This window comes from Triturus cristatus, chromosome 11 (genome assembly GCF_964204655.1).
Source record: "Triturus cristatus chromosome 11, aTriCri1.1, whole genome shotgun sequence".
Lineage (NCBI taxonomy): Eukaryota > Metazoa > Chordata > Amphibia > Caudata > Salamandridae > Triturus > Triturus cristatus.
In genome coordinates this window covers 1048392821-1048412778 of record NC_140594.1, presented here as the reverse complement: position 1 = coordinate 1048412778, position 19958 = coordinate 1048392821, and the positions used below count along the sequence as shown (strand labels likewise).

Below are 19958 nucleotides of genomic sequence, written 5' to 3'. Positions count from 1 at the left end.
ACTTGGGAGCAGGGAGGTTAGATGTCCCCAGATTCGCTTATTAGTATATTGTGACACAATTACAGCATGCGGTACACTGGTTGGATGATGGCGACAATTGGGAGAAACGGCTGTTGAGGGGGACCCATGGAGAGACCCCCCTACCAGAATATCTTATGTTGGCATCGAAGGTCCCAGTGCACCTTCCGTATATTATTAGACAGGTGGCTGCTATACTGGAATACATGGTCCGCAACGTGGTGAAAAGAGCCCTGCATGCTCCAGAGGCCCCGCTATGGGCGGTTACACCGTTTAGGAATGTTGGCCAGCATATGTCCATCACTCGATGGACAACGGGAGGCTGTGATACGATCGGAGACTTGTACCTGAATCAGCGGTTTCTCACTAGAGAGGAGGCTGAGTCAGCGTTTAATTTAGGTCGCGGACAATACCTTCAATGCGCTAAGTTTTTGGCGATAGCGCGTGAGGTGTGGCCGACATTTCGTGAGGAACTACCCATATCTAATACCCTTCGGACTCTGGTCACGATGGTCGGGGGCTGCCGATTGGTAACTCATATTTATAGGGCGTTGAGGGACGACTTTGCGGTGGCTCCGTTGCCAATACAGGGCAAGTGGGATGAACTCCTTGAGACGCCACTGACGGAGACTGAGTGGAAAAAGGTTTATATCAAGGTCAAACAAATTAGCTCTAATGTGCGGTTCAAACTACTTCAATATAACATTGTTCACCAAACATACCTGACCCCATATTCACTACACAAAATATACTCTGACAGGTCCTCTGAGTGCCCCAGGTGTGGATATGCTGATGCCAGGTTTCTGCATATGGTATGGGATTGCCCTATGGTGACCCCCTTTTGGGAGGCGGTATTGGATCATTTGAAACAAGTAACGGGGTGGTCAAAATCAACACTCAAGTAGGCAGGTACTTCTGGGACTTATCTCTAGGTCCAAGGGCAAGAAACTTTCAAGACGATTTTTGCAGCTAGGTTTAGTGTTGGCAAAAAGGCGGGTGGCAATTCATTGGATGAGTGCGCAGCCACCCACACTAAAGAATTGTGCTAGGGACCTGGTTGAGTGGGTAATGGCGGAGGTAGTTCGTATGAGACGAGTTCGAAGAGACGACAATTAGAAGATGACGTTAGTGCATGGCAGGGAATGATTCGGGAGGTCCCGCTTCAGGAGGAGGTCATAGCCTCCCCCTCACAGAACACTGAGGGGACCCTGGGGGTGCAATCTGTGTACAACGACAGGGTAGGTACATCTCTCGGGGTGGCTTAGGGGGAAAATGGTGAAATTGAGTCATAGCACTGGTTCCGTACTGATTTTCATGATATATAGTTGATGGGAGGGGCGTATCTAGTTGACCCTAGGGGGTGGGGAGGGAGGGAGTTCTTTGGTTATTTGCATGGGTGTTTGATGCTGTTCTTTTAGATTCTATTATTTAGGGTGATGTACAGTATATGGCATTGGATAGTTGCTGTTTCTACAAAATGACACTGTATTGCATTGTCCTTGATTTGTATACTGAGAATATTTGTTTTATGACTGTGGGAATTATGATTGTAACATGCTGTGTTGCTTTGTGTACGAACAAGTTAAAATAAAAATATTTAAAAAATAAATTTAAAAAAAGGCAATCGCTCACAACCTGTCAACTACAGGCCAATCAGCCTCATAGACTCAATTCAGAAGGTAGTTGCCAGGTTGGTTTTAAGTAGAATCCAGGCCTGGATGGAAGAGATGGATATTTTAACACCATTGCAGGCGGGGTTTCGAGCACACACAAGTACTAAGACCAGGTTTTTAGGTTTGTGCTTATTTACTGGAGGGCAGTTATTATTGGAGGGGGCTCAATTTACGCGGCAGTTGTTGATCTCAAATTCGCGTTTGATCTAGTCCCTCGTACCAAAATGTGGAGAACTTTTAAGGACATGGGGATGCTGTTGGAACTGCTGTCCTTCCTAGTAAAACTGCACGAATCAAACTATGCGCAGGTTCGCTGGAAAACGCGGGGGAAGGTCACTGATAGGTTTGCTGTCAACAAGGGGGTTAGACAAGTGTGCGTTCTAGCACCAACCTTGTTCTCTCTATTTGTAAACAGAGTTGTTCAGTATTATACCACCTATCCCACAGATGTTCCACAGTTAGCAGGTATGAAGATACCCCTACTCATGTTCGCGAACGACACCCTAATTATATCCAAGACCCAACGGGGTCTCCAAGCAGCACTATCCCGCTTTGAGGTGTTTTACCAAGATCATGAGATAGTGGTAAATGTGGAGAAAACAAATTTTATGGTGCTCCACAAACATAAAGTTATAAAAGGGTGAGTGTACATGAACAACGTACCCTTGGAACAGACAGATGTATTTACATACCTGGGGATAACGCTAGGTAGGAGAATGAACTGGCAGTCCCAGATTGATATGCTGTCCCTTAAACATGCTCAACTGGCTGGTGTATTAATAAAAGAACAGAGGCTTTCACGGTCCAAACCTATCGCCCCAGCCCTGAAGATCTACAGTTCCAAAATCAGTTCATCCATATTATATGGCCATGAACTTTGGGCTCACAAGAACTTATCATCCCTGGCCCTAGCACAGAACAAATTTGTCAGATCTTTAATAGGCCTCCCACAATCCACCCCACTGATGCCTTTATACCTAGATCTGGGTTGTCATAGTGTAGAGGACCTACCCCGCTTTAGACCTATTGCATATTGGAGAAGGCTTTGGACAACTCCAGAGCTCTCATTATATGCTAAGGCTTTCACTGAAGTTAGGGCGTTGGGCTGTTCAAGCAAGATATCCTGGTTAACCAACTTAAAAACCACCCTGGCCAATATGGGGATGAGTTCTCTATGGGTGGCGCCTGAGGACACCCTATTTCCATCTAAAAGGGACCTCAAGGCAGCATATTGGAATATGGGTAAAACCAAGCATCTTTCATCAGTTGTGGGGCCAACTATGTTGAGAGAATTCGTGGAGCACAAAGATGAGTCCAAGCTTGAGTCCTATTTGGATCTTATCACCAGACCGAATGATAGGAAGTTATACGATCAGTTCAGAGTGGGCTCGCTTCCAATTAAAGCTCTCACCAGCAGACGGCAGCCCCCGATGGATGACAAATGCTCCTTCTGTCCATCCCAAATTGAGTCACTTGCCCATATCCTGTTTGTATGCCCAGCCTATAGGTCACCCAGGAATAAATGGCTTAAACCAATTTGTGTGAATTTGGGCACTAGATGTGCTATGGTGGCACTTAGGATCTTAAAGAACAACAATGATGAACCCATTGTGATTGCAGTGGCCACATTTTTGAGTTGGATGTGGGTTATTCGAGCTAAAAAAATAATTGCACTTTAGCCTTGTCAGATCGTCCATAGGAGGTCATGAGGATTATGTCCTGGTGTGGTAGCTCTATTCCTTGTATTGGGTGGCGGGTGCCCCCAGATTGCTACTACTGGTCTGCTTACTGTAGAACTATGGGCTTAGCAGTTTTTGTATCAGATAACTTGTATGTGGTTGTCATTTACTTCTTGTTTTTAGCTTTTTTAATATTCAATCAAATCACTTTATCATATGTTTTACCTTGTTGTGATTTTATTGCAATAATGCTTTAAAATGTGTGAACATTATATGATGTTAATGGATTGAAACCTTGACGGTCGCTGATTATTGTATTACGATCATTTTAAATTATTTTTATAGATGTACACTGTCTTTTATGATTGAAACAAATCGAAATAAAGACTATATTGATTGATTGATTATTTTGGAATTAATATTATGGAACATTGAATCTCGGACGATTGAGTCAACTGAGTGTGACAATTCGCATCATTCCTGAATTTGAATAGACCGTTACAAAGACGTCTTTAACTCTTTGAGCTCTTTTATAGCTGCTCATTTTGTTATTAATGCATGACTATTGCATTATATATGACACGTTCGAAGTGCTGTTTGTTGCTGTGCACGCCGATTACGTTGTGCGCTATGAGCCCACCTCCACACACCAGGTTTGAATTGCCTTTTCTAATTTCATTCAAAGACGTGCTAAGATAGAAGTTGACCGCTCTTGGAATCCTAAATTTTCCCTGCCATACTGAGGCTGGGTCGGAAGTATAACCAGCCAGAAGGTATGCCTTTTACCTATGGGATGGTATTTGGATAATCGGCTGTTAGATATGATCAGGACCTTATATTTCTTTACATTCTCTAGGCTTACAAGAATTTTCCATTTACATTAAGGTAGTCCTGGGCCTGTTTCCAGTACATAGTTAAAAATAATATATTTTTTAATCACACGCTTAACCTTGAACCTATGTGCACTTGTACACTTCTTCCTCTATTTCACTGTTTTACCCCACTTATCCCACCTTGCGAGGTACTTTGGGATGTGAATTTTGGTTTATGCACCATGTCAGACATTATCCATCACCTTGGTTGTTCAGGTGGACAATATAAGGGTCATGGATATATATTCAGCTACCTGCACTGAACAAATATTAGTGCACCTATATATAGCCATTTATTTGATATGTTGTGCATAGTTGGGATAAATTGTTAGTCTCACAATTATAATACATCTACTTTGCCCAGAAACATGGGCTTACACTCTGTTTTTATGTATGTTTTCCAGCCCTGAGGAAGTCGCAGGTCTCTTGTCCCGATCGACGAAACACGTGTTGGCTGGAGTTTCTACAAGAAAATATTAAACTATCCTTATCTTGTTCTCCTACCATAAGTAATTTACTTGTGATACTGTTGATTCGATTTGTGTGCTAGGACTTGATATATAGATTTTTTTGTTATCGAGCCCAATGGCACTCATTTCATTGATCTCAGGATGAAGGAAGGCGGAGTGACTTTCCCAGCATTCGACCCTGTGACCCAGAAGTCAAATTCTTACAATGGATGCTTAAGTTGGGGAGAGGATGTGGTCTAAATGCTAGGGCAGTCGATCTCATATCTGGGAAAGCGGGTTCGAGTCTCTGCTACGACCCTCAACATCCTGTGATTCTGGACAAATCACTTACTTAATCTTCCTGTGCTTAACAAAAATGAATGTGTCATTGTGTAACGTAACTAGTGCTTATGTAAAGCGCTCTGATACCTTCGGGTCGAGTTTGTGCTATATAAAACTACGAAAAGAAAAAAAGTGAATTGAGTCACTAAACCTGGTTCACCATATTCTTGCTCTATATCTAATGCGCTTTTAAGCCAGCCCTTTAGGTCTGTAAGCCAATGGAACTTGGATATGCCCCTTTACTTATAATACTATTAATTGTGCTTGGCTTTAATTTAGGACTTGTGCAAATGCTAAGTTGGCTCCTCAGTCACATTTATTTACGGTGTGTAGACAATGTTCCTCTACACAATTACTGGGATAAAGAACTGAAAGAAAATGGAAGAGAAATAACTACACAAAGTCACAGACGCCGGTGATTAGCTTCTAATTTGTATTACTTTATACTTATTGAGCAAGCCAACATCACCACAGTAAACACACTGGAATTGCATCTTTGCTGCTTAGACGTAGAGTTTAATCTGCTCTTTTGAATAGTGAGGTGTTCTTTTTACTTGTGTGCAGGCAATAATGATGCAACAAGTGGCATCTCGTGCTTGGGTTCTCCTGGACATCCAGGTGAATCTGAGGGGACACTGGGAAAAGGCAGAGGTTCTGGATTCTTGACTGGACCACTGGCACCTGGGCCAACAGGTTCTGGCATGGAAGGACCCATTGGATGTGATGGGACAGTAATAATTGGAATTACAAAAACATCTGTCTCGTTGACTAGATCAATCCTCTGTACTGAGCCGACAGGTCGTCTGGCGTGTGGAGCGCTTGGTTTTAGTCCAGCCTGTTCTTCTGATGAGCTTTTTTGAGCACCTGTTTCCTTCTGATCACGTTTTCCATTGGGATGAGGATGATGATGATGTCTGTGTCCCTTTCCATGACCATGTCTATGGCCATGTCTATGACCATGACAATGCCGGCGACCATGGCAATGGCGGCGATGACCACGACCAGTTTGCTGTTACAAAAAGAAACAACAACAAATGTTGTTACTCATAAAACATGATGCTTTTAAATATAACCATGAACACCCATTTCCATTGTCTATTAAATATTGATTTTTGCTTTTGCTGTTCGCTTTAAAAGACAAGTCTGAAAAGGGAGAAAACCACACAAACATTAAAACAAACAAGACTAAATTATGCTGCCCACACAAATGATATATAACAAAGAATTTAGCATGACTTGCCATGCATAAGAAGATATCTTTGATAAAGGGGTTCCTGTGCTACATAGACAATAAAAGCTCATCCTGTGATACTACTGGGAGCACCGGGATGGTGTGCAAGGCAGTCCAACCACAATGTTATATTGTGTGTAAGCACACAAGTGTGCTCCACCTAAAAATTTATCTTTTTAGTTCTGGTGATAGCCGAGACCTTTTGCCATCAGCTTTTGTCACCTCAAGTAGGATGGGTATGCCCAGACGTAGGTCCCGTGCTCTTCATGCCGCTGGAGTGAAGCTAGCCTGGCTGATGAGGGGTGTTACCCCAAAACTGGTCCTAGGATGCTTGTTTCCAATCCAGGGAGGACCTGGCCTGGCAGATCGGACTGGACTGTTCCCATGGGGAACAGGGTCAAGACTGATTTGCATATGGCTGGGTCTAAACTGGAATGACATGGGAAGCAAAATAAATGATGGATTTAGGCCCAGCTGTCTGTACTGGAGTGAATGTATGGCATAGTTCAGCATTTTGGCCATCAATTGTTCATTTGTTCTTTTTGCATCAGCATCAAGGCAGTAAAAATATAAAGACAGATGCTTTATGTCAATCACCCCTCTTCATATATTAGTTGCCTTCACATCCTGGATCAGCCAAGAGGAGTATTTCTTTCTCACCATTATGCAATCGGCCATTGGCTGTATTATACACCCTGTTGGGAAGTGTTCCTTTACAATGCATGAGGTGCATTGTTTTGAGGAGCAGCCGCAGCTAGCAGGGTCTGTTTGTTGAATGTAGAAGACTTCTGGAAAGATAACTAAATGATACACAGTTTGCATGGCATCGAAATTCATACTAGAATTATGATTTAAAGAAGTATGTAAATCCACTATGGTAGTATCGGGTGTTATTTTTCAAAATTACAAACTTGTGCACAAAAGAACACTACATCAAAAAAGTATGCTTTTTTGAAAAATACAAATCTAGTAAATATAGGGGTATATTCACAAGAACTTGTGATAACTACCGCACGAGTAGCGTAACGCAACTTTAATATCGCGGCCCATCTCGGGAAAATAACCCCGTCTCAACGTGGAATTCACAACACGGCGGTAGCATGCGATAGTCACCAGATAACGTGTCAAATGTCAGCGCGAAAACCCACGCCACGCAGCAAAAATGCGGTACGCGAACCCTAGAAATCCTGCGATGAGGCTAATCGTGATAAAAAAAAGTTGCAAAAACCAGCCACAGGCATGCAAACCCCACGTGTCTGGTGGGAAAATGCACCATAAAAAGCACAGAAACAACACACCAGAAAAAAGCCAAAGCACTTAGCAATATGGATGCACCCTGACCCAGCACAGAGGTCAACGAGAACCCCACAACCCACACAGACCACCAGCAAGGAACAACGGGTCGGGGAAGGCCAACGAGAAAAGGGAGAGGAAGATGTGGTGCAGCCCGCAGGAAAACAAGACCAACGTCACAGAGGTCACAGAACACAATCAGCAATTGACCCACAACCAGACCACCTGGAATGCAGTCGGAGTGCCGAGGAGGCCAATCAAGGAGGACAAGAGGAGCTGGCAGAAAGCGACAACCTAAAACAGGTACAAACCCGCTGCCAACAGGAAGGCAGCAACGGCAACAGGAGGTGGCAGTTCTGCGCAACAGAAAGAGCAGGAGGCTACACATCAGTGTGGAGACGGTGCAAGGAGGAGGGAGTACGGACACAGGCCGACAGGACCTGACACAACAACAACAGGGTGATGAAACGACAGGGACTAGGGGACGGGGGCTGATGGGCACAATGGCACACATGCACAATGTCGTGCAGCACACTGCACACCCACAATCACCCAGGGACATGGCCCCCATCCCCGTGGCACTCCACAGCACACACACATAGCAAACACAGCACATCCATGACAATGTGGCACAAAGTGCAACACCCACACTGCAGGACAGGGGACACAACCGGGTCAATCACATTGGACAGAGCAGGGAACTGTGAGATGCATATCCACGGCTACAACCTCACTCCACCCATGTAGGCCAAATGTCCACTGTCCCAACACAAATAGCCAGCACCGGACAAACAGTCCCAATGTACATTGTCACACAGTCTGCATGTCGACAAGAACAAGGCGCCAACACAATGCCAACATGCATCTCCCCTTCACATAGCAGAGGGACAAACAACACCTCCAGAAGGTCAGAACAGACAACCCATTTGTGATGCCCGAGACAAACATCACACCTTCGACACCGATGCCCTACAACAGCCCATGGACATCCCACACAACCCACCACCAGGACCAGGGCTCATAAGCCACTGAGAGGAGAACACAGCCCCTGCAACAAACCACACAGCATGAAGCACTCGCAATTACGGATGGCAAACAACACGTCACTGTCCCACACTTGTCACCCCAATGCCAGGTGTCAGAACAACAAGAGGAGGTGGACCAACAGGTGCGGGTGTTGCCGAACCCATGGAATGCGAACTAGAACACATACGTGGGTGTCTAATACCCTTCAGGGACCACCTACACGCCATAAAGGAGACCCACACTGCCATAGAGACACATGCAGATGCACATACCCAGTACTGAACCATGCCCAGGGGAACGCACACATCAGTCACTCACCCACCTTGGAACTGCGTACGATGGCACAGTCCACTCCTCTTATGAATTGAGTGGGTGACGGCAAAGCCACATGTCCAGGTCCTAGCCCGCTGCCTGCGGTGACATCTCAGCATCTGATACACACAGCATTATGCAATGTCGTAGAGCCCAGGGACCTCATGCATACAACGGAAACACAGGGACATATGCATTTATCAGGCCGAACTGGCTATGGGCACGTAACCCCGGCACCTTTATTGGCAGGGCCACATGTACAGTGACGCCTGTGCTTGATGTGTGTGGGGTGAGTATAAAACAGCCCGCATGGAGTGCTTGGTGCTGGCAACAACTTGAACAGTGGATACCAGTGTAATGGAAACAGAAAACACAAGCATAACAGAGTCAAATGAAGATCAACATGGAGGGAGCCGGAGTAAGGACAGAGCTCACCCAATGTTCATTCTGGAGGTTCCGCGAGTTGCAGCACACTGAGGTAGTGGCACTAGAGATGAGCGCTCATGTGAATATATTGCTAGGAATGTGTCCCTTCGGGTGAGTCCTGATGCAGAAGGCATGGGGTGTGTTACATCTGCATCAACTTCCTCATCAACGTCCCAGGTCAACATCACTTCCCTAGGTGACAGTTGCATCCGCAATCGAAAGCGCAATACACAGTAACAGATCCAGGTGTGTAGCTTGACTACCACCTCCAGTCTGCAATCCTGCCTTGGGGATGTTGCCACCTGCCCTGCCAATCTCTGTGCCTTCTCCCATACGCACACTTGACACATCTTCCTCATCATAGTCCCAGATCTTACACACTGCATGAGGTGACATTACTGCGCAACCTCTCCACAGAGCAAAAGTCAATCAGAAACTGACAATGACTTGGTGTGCACTGAGTGACTGGCACCTGGAGTGCTGAGCAGTTCATCAGTCCGATGATGGCATCCACGACAGGTCTGAGCAACTCTGTAGGCCTGTCAGGACCACCGTTTCGACTCTGGCAGATGGCATTTGGAGGTGGTCCTTGCAGTGGTGGCATGTGCCTCCTATGGTGATGTGACGTCCGGGCTGGTCAGGACTCGGGGCTATGTGTGGGCCATGGTGGGCCAGAGTTGATGCCGGAGGCTGCGGACAACGCAGGGCCACAGACACATGGCATTGATGAACACAAGGCCATCGCCTCAGGGGCCATTCAATGTCACAGTAGAAGGGGCCACAGAACTGAGCAACACAGAGTTGGTGGCCCCGGATGCACTGCAGCCAGCACAGGCACCCAGCCACTGGACGGTGACATGCGATCTGAGCGGGTCCCTGTCATTGTCCGAGGAGGTGCATGTTGTGGAGGGTTGCGGGGGACAGTGGAAGGTGTCCTCCATGGTAAGACGCCGAAAGGTTTGATTTTATCATGAAGCAGCAGATGGAGGATTTGAATGCAACAGCCTCGTTGCCACCACCAATTCATTCTGCAGGAGGATGAAAACTGCCCCCTAGTCCATAGGCTCAGACGCCACCAATGTACGAGCAGTGAGTGTTCATGAATTTCGGGGAACAGACTTAGTTGCACAGGTGCTGAGAGGGGATGCAGTCTGCGATGATGCCGGTACACAGATGTGAACTCCAACATTGCCAAGTCAAGACTCTGTGACCTACTGGACCGCAGTGTAGGCCGGAGGCAACGGTCAGCAGTGGGCCACAGCCACGTGTCGTTGGCTCGCGAGGCACAGAGTCAGTAACACAAGGGCAGTTGTCGGTAGTGTTCGATCACCTCCATGACAATGGTACTTATTTTCCTCCTGGCAGAAAAGCGTCTTCCCCTTATGCCTCTCCTTGCATGCAATGATTCCAACTCTGCCTTTGAATGATCGTTGTTCATTTCCAAATGTGTGACCCACTCGTGCGCAGCATAGGCCGAGGGCAGTGGTCGGCGTAGGCCCACAGACATGTGTGGTTGTGATGCCATGCACAGACTTGTTGGCACCACAACAAAGGGAGTATAGTGACTTGACCTATACCTTAAATGATGTTCACTGCCATGGTGTAATCAGGACTCAGTTCCACATGTGTGACCTACCTGACCGTGGTGTAGGCCTGAGGCAGCAGTCAGCACGGCCCATTCACGGAGTGTCGCCGGCATAGGTTGGATGGCCCCACCGGTCTGCGTAGTTCAGGTTCAGTGGCACCACGTTTCGCCAGCTGACGTTGCACAGGGTTAGTGGCACCACGTTTCACCAGCTGATGTTGCACAGGGTTAGTGGCACCACGTTTTGCTAGCTGACGTTCCACAGTGTTAGCGACACCAGGTTTCGCAAGATGTCCATATGGAACTATGCCTCACTAATCGGGGGGTTTGGTGCTGTGGCCCCTGGCCCGGATTTGGGGTCACTGTCATTCATGATTCAGGACACAGTTTCCCACATGGGACCTACTGGTCCGACGAGTAGGCTGAAGGTGGCAGTAGAGTGCGTAAACGAGAAGGAGTGAAGCGGGCCTGTGTCATGGAGTCCGTGATGGTATGAGTAGGCTGACGAGGTTGTGGGCCTTGTGCTTGGAGCTTTCAACGGCACGTGGTGGGCCCTCCTTGACACACGCCGTTGTCGGAAGGTGATCAGTGTGGCCTGGCTGCACAAGGGCGGGCCTGATGGCTTCAGGGTCCAGCGGCCCGGGGTACAGCAGGCGCACAGCATCGCAGGCAACTCAGCTCACGAGGACGGTGTCGACCTCGTGACGGGGTGAGAGGTGCTGCCCTGGCTGGGACGTGGGTCTTTCCAGAAAAGGACCACGCCCAGGCTTACGTGCTTTTTATTCACACCCCTACACTGGTGTGGCGTATGCAGGGCCTTCCTACTCCGGTGATGCTTAGGGGGTGCGTAACAGGAAAAAGTTCAGCGAAGTCCCCCACTGGCTGGGGTGACATGGTTGCATCCAATGTGCACTGCACCTCATACACCGGAGGTGTTTGTCGCTATGGATATGTCCGTGTTCTGCATACTGTGGTCTGTCCAGCACATCTCCACCACTCTTGGCATGGTGTACCTTCCCAATCATGGTCCTGCTGTATCATTCAGACATGCCTGGTTGCCACCTCTTCCCACATTCAGGTATTATGTGGCTGAGGTGCCATGCCGCTGATGGCTCATGTTCAGGGCTTGCCCAGGTGGCCATTGTAAGTAGTTCTGTTGTGTCTGGTGGGTGGGCATGTTGTTGCGCATCTTGGTTGTGCATTTGTGATGTGTGCATTGCCAGACTTGTGATTTGCATGTTTATGTGGTTGAGGTGTGTAGGGTGTTATTTCTGTACTTGCCAAGGGGCTGTGCATTTCCCTTGTTGCCATCCTGGTGACGCTGGTTGGTGATGGACTGTCAGAGGATGACGGTATCATGCACACTGGCTGTGTATTTGTAGGCAACCTTGTTGAGGGTTCCACTGTGTTCTGTTGTTGCCTACACATTGTTGTGAGATGTGTGCCTCCTGTTGTGGTGATTGTGTGTTTTGTCACCAGGGGGTACAGGTTTGACATGTGTGCTGTGTATTGCCACCAACACGTGCGTGCATCCTGCTAAGCAAATGGTCCTTGCTTGATCTCCATCGTGTCCTGCGCATTTTGTTGTACATATGGGGACTGGGGTACCAGGGTGATGGAGATGTCCAGGACAGGTGAGGGTGACTTGGATGTGGCTGCCTGTGTGACTCCTCTGACTCAGGTGGGTGTTGTTTGTTGGGTACCAGGGTCCAACAGGTGCAGCCAAGCTAGCAGCTTTGTGTGGGGTGGGATGTTGGTTGTCTGCTGTTTTGGTGCCGTAGGCCTATTAGGCGATGATGATCAGGATGCGTAAGATGGTTGTCCCTTTCAGCCTATAGTGGACGGTGACATTCAATCAATCAATCACTGCATTTGTAAAGCGCGCTACATACCCGAGAGGGTCTCAAGGCGCCGGGGAGGGGGAGCCTCTACTGATTGAAGAGCCAGGTCTTGAGGAGTCTTCTGAAGGCCAGCAGGTCCTGGGTCTGTCGTAGGATGGTGGGGAGAGTGTTCCAGGTCTTGGCTGTGAGGTAGGAGAAGGATCTGCCGCCGACGGTGGATTTCCAGATGCGGGGGACTGTGGCGAGGGCGAGGTTGGATGAGCGGAGGCTTTGGGTGGGGGTGTGGAATCTGAGTCGGTTGTTGAGGTAAGTGGGTCCGGTGTTGTGAAGTGCTTTGTGTGCGTGGATGAGGAGTTTGAAGGTGATCCTTTTGTTGATGGGGAGCCAGTGCAGGCCTCTCAGGTGGGGTGTGATGTGGCTGCGGCGGGGGACGTTGAGGATGAGTCGGGCCGAGGCGTTCTGTCGTCTCAGGAGCTTGTTTGTTGTTCCTGAGTAGAGGGCGTTCCCGTAGTCGAGTCTGTTGGTGATGAGGGCCTGGGTGATGGGTTTTTCTTGTGTCGAGGGGGATCCATTTGAAGATCCTGTGGAGCATACGGAGGGTGTTGAAGCAGGACGCGGAGACGGCGTTAACTTGCCTGGTCATGGAGAGAGTGGAGTCGAGGATGACCCCCAGGTTGCGTGCGTGCGTGGTCCGTGGGTTCCGGGGCTATGCCTAGCGATGTGGGCCACCAAGAGTCGTCCCAGGCTGATGGGGTGGGTCCGAGAATGAGGACCTCCGTCTTGTCTGAGTTCAGCCTCAGTCTGCTGTCCTTCATCGAGTCAGATACGGCCTTCATTCCTCTGTGGAGGTTGGCTTTGGTGGTGTGGGGGTCTTCGGTGAGGGATATGATCAGCTGGGAGGTTCGTCGGCGTAGGAGATGATGTTGAGGTTATGTTGTCGTGCGACGTGGGCGAGAGGTGCCATGTAGATATTGAACAGCGTCAGGCTGAGGGAGGATCCCTGTGGGACGCTGCAGATGATCTTGGTGGATTTGGAGCGGAAGGGTGGGAGGCGGACGCTCTGGGTTCTGCCGGAGAGGAAGGATGTGGTCCAGGCCAGGGCCTTCTCTTGGATACCGGCGTCATGGAGGCGTGCTGATAGGGTGCGGTGGCAGACCGTGTCAAAGGCTGCTGATAGGTCCAGGAGGATGAGGGCGGCTGTTTCTCCTCTGTCAATCAGGGTCCTGATGTCGTCAGTGGCGGCGATGAGGGCGGTCTCGGTGCTGTGGTGGCTGCAAAAACATTGTCTGATGTTGGGTCTGTGTGGCTGGTATGTTTCCTGGGGGTCCACTGTCTTTGTCTCAGCTGCGTCTGTGGTGGTTCGGGGGGGTGTTCGGGTGTGGGTTGGGGTCCTGGGTGTGGTGGTTGTTGTTGTTCTCTTGGGTGTCCGGGCCGCATGATGTGTGGCTCCATGGCATCTGTTGCCCTTCCGATGTGGCCCTGGACTGGTCTCCCTTTTGTGGTGCTGGCTGCCATCCGACTGACCACCTGGTCAGAGCAGGTGTAGATTTCCTTGTGCTAACGCGCCTTATCGCCTGTTTTGTGTTTTTATCGCCGATCTGTCTGGTCGTTGTGAATGTTGAGGAGTGGTGTTGTCGCGGCGTTTGGCACAGGAACGCCCACTCTGCATCTCATTAGCGATGTTTGCGGGGGTCCTCTGTGGCGATGTTTTTTGCAGCTGCTATCGCGGGAAAACTGGTGATATTGGCTGTTAGCACCAGCTTGTGAATGAGGTGGTAAATTTATCACGACGTTGGCTGCGATAAAGTGCCGTTAATTTGGTGATAGCTCCTTGTGAATATGCCCCATAGTGTATTTAACTAGATTTCTATTCATACAGTAGTTCAAGAAGTATGCAGGTTGTAGTGATTTTAGCAGGGCAGGTTGCCTTTTCAAAAAGGAGTACGTGCTTTGTTATGAACAATGCACAGGTGAGGTGTTGCATCAGCCCCCATCCGCGTAGTAGAACGGATGCTTGACTGTGTTGTGGCTTTTCTAGGAGGTGAGTTTGAATATCCGCTCACACTGCAAGGCAAAAGGAAGAGAGCAGGAAGACAGATGCCTTGTCATCCTCATTCTCTACTACTCTGGCAGGGTATGAAGGCATTACTTCCAAATGCTATTGACAGATTGGAAATGCTTCATTTAGCAGTAGACGCAGTAAAGAACTTTTGGATACATTAAAAGTACAGCTGTATCACGTAGCAGCAGGAAACAATTGGGCTAGTCCTCCTTTTTGTCTACAAAAGACATTGAGATAGAAGAAGCATTTGCAACCGATTCACCCTTCAGCATCTGCTTCGACAGTCCTTCTTCTATTTCCTTGTACCACAATGAAAGTAAAAGAAGGTCTCTTTTTCTTGCAGATGATGCCTCCTTTTCTCTAAGCATCTTCTACAAACTGAATGTTTCTTTTCCACTTAGAATATTGAATAATAAGTCATTGTAAGTTGGTGTAGCAACAAGGGCCGCTTTAGGGCGGTGCGATAGGTGCAGCCACAACTGGCATTGAGCTCGGAGGGTACTGTATTTAGAAATAACTTATGGGTTTAAAAGCACCTGCTGCAAATGTCCTTGTGTGTCCAGCAGTTTTCAGAAAACAATAAAAATATCAAGATAACGCTGGTGATTAACGTTCGTACACGAGAGAAATCAAGTTTTGTCTAGTGGCAGTTTTGATTAATAATAAAGTAGCGCATATGTCTGCTGAAAAGAATGTGCACCATGAAGACCACATAAATTTATTTTATGCGGATAGTTCAGTGGCTTTTGTCTATTGGCACAGAGGTCATTTTGTTACTTGCAGTTCCTACATTGCAATCATAATATAGCACAGTGACCTACGAAGTGTTTCCAAAGAGCTGCATGCAAACTGCATGGTATAGATTAGAAAGTTATGTTTTTCCTCAATCTTTCATTATCCCAATGGTGCTAAAAATGGTTAGTTTGAGTAAAGATACATTCTTATTAGTAAAGCCAACCGCAACAGCTAAAATTGTGCTTCTACAAACCAAACACTTAAAATATACTGTCTACTAGTCATGGTGACATGTGGCTCCTACAACTTGTAATCCTCATTGTCTTATATAATATTTACTATACTCTGATTTACAAATGTTTGATTCATTGCCTCTGTAAAATGTGTGTGTAATGAAAAGTGCTCTGACACCCTACACTGGTACGAGTAGTGCTACAAAACAAATGAAATGCACATGAAAGAGAGGGCTTATGGAGGGATGAGGGACACTGTTGAGGGTAGTCGTGAGGGAATCTGTGGAGAAGGAGGTCATTGGGAGGCATCACCAGTGCTAAAGCCGGCCCTGTGTAGCAACAAGACAGCGATGTAAGAAACAAATAAAAGCTAGATTGTAACTTTATTGCCTGGCGCTTAGCCACAGTGTTGAACCTCAGCTCTTCCTTACCGTACTATAATGTACTTCAGTTCCATTACAATTTTCAGAATTTGTGTGAAAACATTCATTTACAAGTTGTATATAAACATGATCTTGGAACATGTGTGTTGAAAATGTGCACGTAAACAATTGCACATGCTCATGAGTATGCTAGGATACGTACAAGGTTCTCTGACAGAATATCAACTAGGAAAACATTGACCTACAAAATTATCGAGGCAAAAATATTGACAACAAAAAAATAAACTACCTATACTTGAAAAAGCTAAGTGCAAAAATATAAAAAAAGTTAACAAATATATAGTATTAAATATAGATTTTAAAATACATACAGATTCAAATATTAAAAATAAAATATATTAAATGCTAACATTAATTTAATAAAATAAAATATTTTAAATATATATTTTAACAAAGATAACAAATAAACTTACTTTCAAAAACTTACACACATACATATACATATATATTATTATATATCTATTTCAAATATAATTTAACTAATATTTGTAAACTATATCATAATTTAAAATTGTTTAAATAATATAATAATATAACATACATATATGTATACACATAAAATATTTAAAAAAAACACTAAAATTAAAAATTAACTATAATTTCTTTTTACAATTTAAAAAATGTATTTACAAACAGAAAATCATTACAAATTATAAATATTCTTCTTCGAAAGAAACAAAAACATAATTATATAAATTAAAAAAATATAAAATAAGGTATTAAAATGTATAATGAATACATATAATTTTCCCACTACAACAAAAATAAACAAATTCTTATCGTAATAATATATAAAATGTACTACTCACACAACACAACAGAAATAAAATTGTTACATCAAATAAAAGTAAAATTTACTTCTCTCACTACAATAAATACAAAATTAGATAAAATATTATATTGAAAAATACTAACATTTACTATTCCCGCTACAATTAATCCATCACTAGTAAAAAGCTTAGATTGCTGAGAAATAAAATTTAATAGTCCCACTCCAATAACTGCAAAAGTAGGGAAAGTGTTGGATTGCAGAGAGGTACAATTTACTATTCCCATTCCACTGAGTGTAATAGTAGGGGTAGTGTTGGGTAGCGGAGGGATACAATTTACTATTCCCAATCCAATATGTGCAACAGTACGGAAAGTGTTGGATAGCGAAGGGGTAACATTTACTATTCCCACTCCAGTCATTAGAACAGTAGGGAAAGAATTGGAATGCGGAGGGGTAGAATTTACTATTCCCACTCCTATAAATGCAACAGTAGGGAAAGTGTTGGATAGCGGAAGGGTAATATTTTCTATTCCCAATCCAGTCAGTTCAACATCAAAATATTTTTTTTTTAAAACAATGTAAATAAAAAATATATAAATATGTTGAAAATATATATATATAATATAACAACACTAATTATAATTTGAAATACATATCACAAACACCTACAAATATTATTATAAATTTAATAATAGAAGCATTAATTATGACATACATTTAGTTTAATTACTTCCCACCCTATAATACCACAAAACTCCCAACCTGCACCCAAAAAATGATTTACATTATTAATATAAATAATGATCAAAATACGAATTTTCATTAAATAACTAATAATAATTAATAATTATTAATATTAATGTACTTCCAACAATATACCCCCACAAAACACACAACACAATTATTGTGTAATTAATAATTAATATTAATTAAAAAAATATGAATTGCTTAAAATTAATTTACTTCACACCTCATACCCCTACAAAACCCACAGCCCACATGTAAAATATTTTTTTTAATGTATTTGCATAATTAACATAACTAATTATCAAACAAATATTAATTAAAAGCCAAATTATAATTCATTAAAATTATATAACTTCCCAACCTTTACCCCTATAATCCCCACAATCCACACCTAAAATTAAACTTAAAAACAAATACTTACACAATTAAAATAAATGTTCAATTAAATAGCTACTAGTATTTAACAATTAATTATAAATTAATTAAAATGAATTTACTCCCCACCACCCTTTACCCCATAAACCTAAAACCCACACCAAAAATTTAAATAAACAATTAATAAATAATTATCAATGAATTTATATTAATTTTCAAACAATTAGTAATTAATAAAAAATAAATTACTTCCCACCCTTTACTCCTATAAACCCCACAACCCACACATACAAAAATTGCACAATTATCATAATTAATTATCAATGAATGAATATTAATTAGCAACTAATTATTAATTAATTAGAAATACATTACTTCCCATCTTTTCCCCCATAAACCCCACAACTCAGACATACGATTTACCAAAAAATACTAAAAGCTCAATTAAAACTATTAAAAATCAATGAAATAAATATTATTGAATAAAAATTAATCATTAATTTGTTATAATTAAATTACTTTCCACCCTATTCCACTATAAATCCACAATCCACTACAGAACTAACAAGCATTTACAATGCAATGGTCTCGGCATTGTTAAAGTTAGAGCTGTTGGCATTGCTCATGACATTATTCTTGTTTATGTTTTGGTTTTTAAAACATTTAAAGAAACGGCATTGTTATTTACAATGTCAATAGCTTAATCACTCTCCAATGCGAGACCTATTGCATTTGCACCCACACAGAGCGACACACACAAAGCCACCCACACATACAGAGCCACTCAGTCCTACATTCCTGCTCACTCACTTGTAATCATTCTTACTCTCATTCACTCATTGTAACTTATTCTCACTCACTTTGATGCATTTATTCTCACTCAGTTACATTCATCACTGCCACTCACTCTTAATCATTTTTACATTCATTCTCATTCACACTAATTCTCTCTAACACGCATCACATTCATTCTCACTCACACTCACTGTCACACACAAACATGCTTGCACATAAAAATACACTCACTCTCACACTTACGCTGTCACACACACACTTGCACACATGGACACAACATACATTTAAAAGCATTTTCTTTAACTTACCTCAGCGGTTAGCACATGTCCTGTTACAGCTCCTAGGACTCCATTTTATTACACTAATATTGAATAATAGACTATTATTCATTATTGGCATAAAAAAAAAACGGCCACATAACAGGAAGGGAGGAGACCTAACACTCACAAATGCAGCTGCCTCGATGTTCTTGCCACATCAGATGCCATGAGAGAGCAAAAGCACTGCGAGGGATTTGAAAGAACAATCCAGGAGTCACAACTGCGACCCATTGCAACCCCTAATCGATATCCATTGCCCTATCTCTCAGCAAATCTTTCTATCATGTTTGTCTCATTGGTCCTCTCTCTTACACATGAATCCCTATTTTTCTGTACCTCTCGGAGTTCTCTCACAACATTGCTTCTTGCACTCCTACACTTTCGCTCTGTAGGTCTGAACCTTCATTCTCAGTTGTCTCTCTCCCTTCACTCAGATGTCTCTTTTTTTACACTATCAGCTGTCTCTTTATCACCTTGTCAGTCCTGTCAAAACAATCTATTTTTGTCTCTCTAAGCACAGTCTTTCTTGTCTATCTGCCTGATACATATCTTCCCTTCTCTAGTCTCTTTTCACTTGCAGCCGTCACAACTTCTCTTTTTCTTCCCTTCTCTCAAACCAATATATATTTAGGCATTCAGCATCTCCACAAATACACGTATTTTTCTCTCTTTATTTCACGTCTGTCTTCTTCCTTTCTTCTAGATTCTCTGTTGCTCATGGTCAATAAC

The 19958-nt window shown here is 44.2% G+C and overlaps 1 protein-coding gene across 1 annotated transcript in view; it reads right to left on the bottom strand.

The window, feature by feature from the left end:
* Positions 1-5452: 5452 nt before the first annotated feature.
* The window catches only part of LOC146785925 (uncharacterized), a 239863-nt gene continuing 225357 nt past the window's right edge, over positions 5453-19958 (bottom strand). The window contains exon 11 of the mRNA XM_085635323.1: positions 5453-6042. Coding sequence (XP_085491449.1) covers positions 5584-6042 — 459 coding nt within the window. The 3' untranslated portion in view covers positions 5453-5583. The remainder of the gene's footprint in view (positions 6043-19958) is intronic.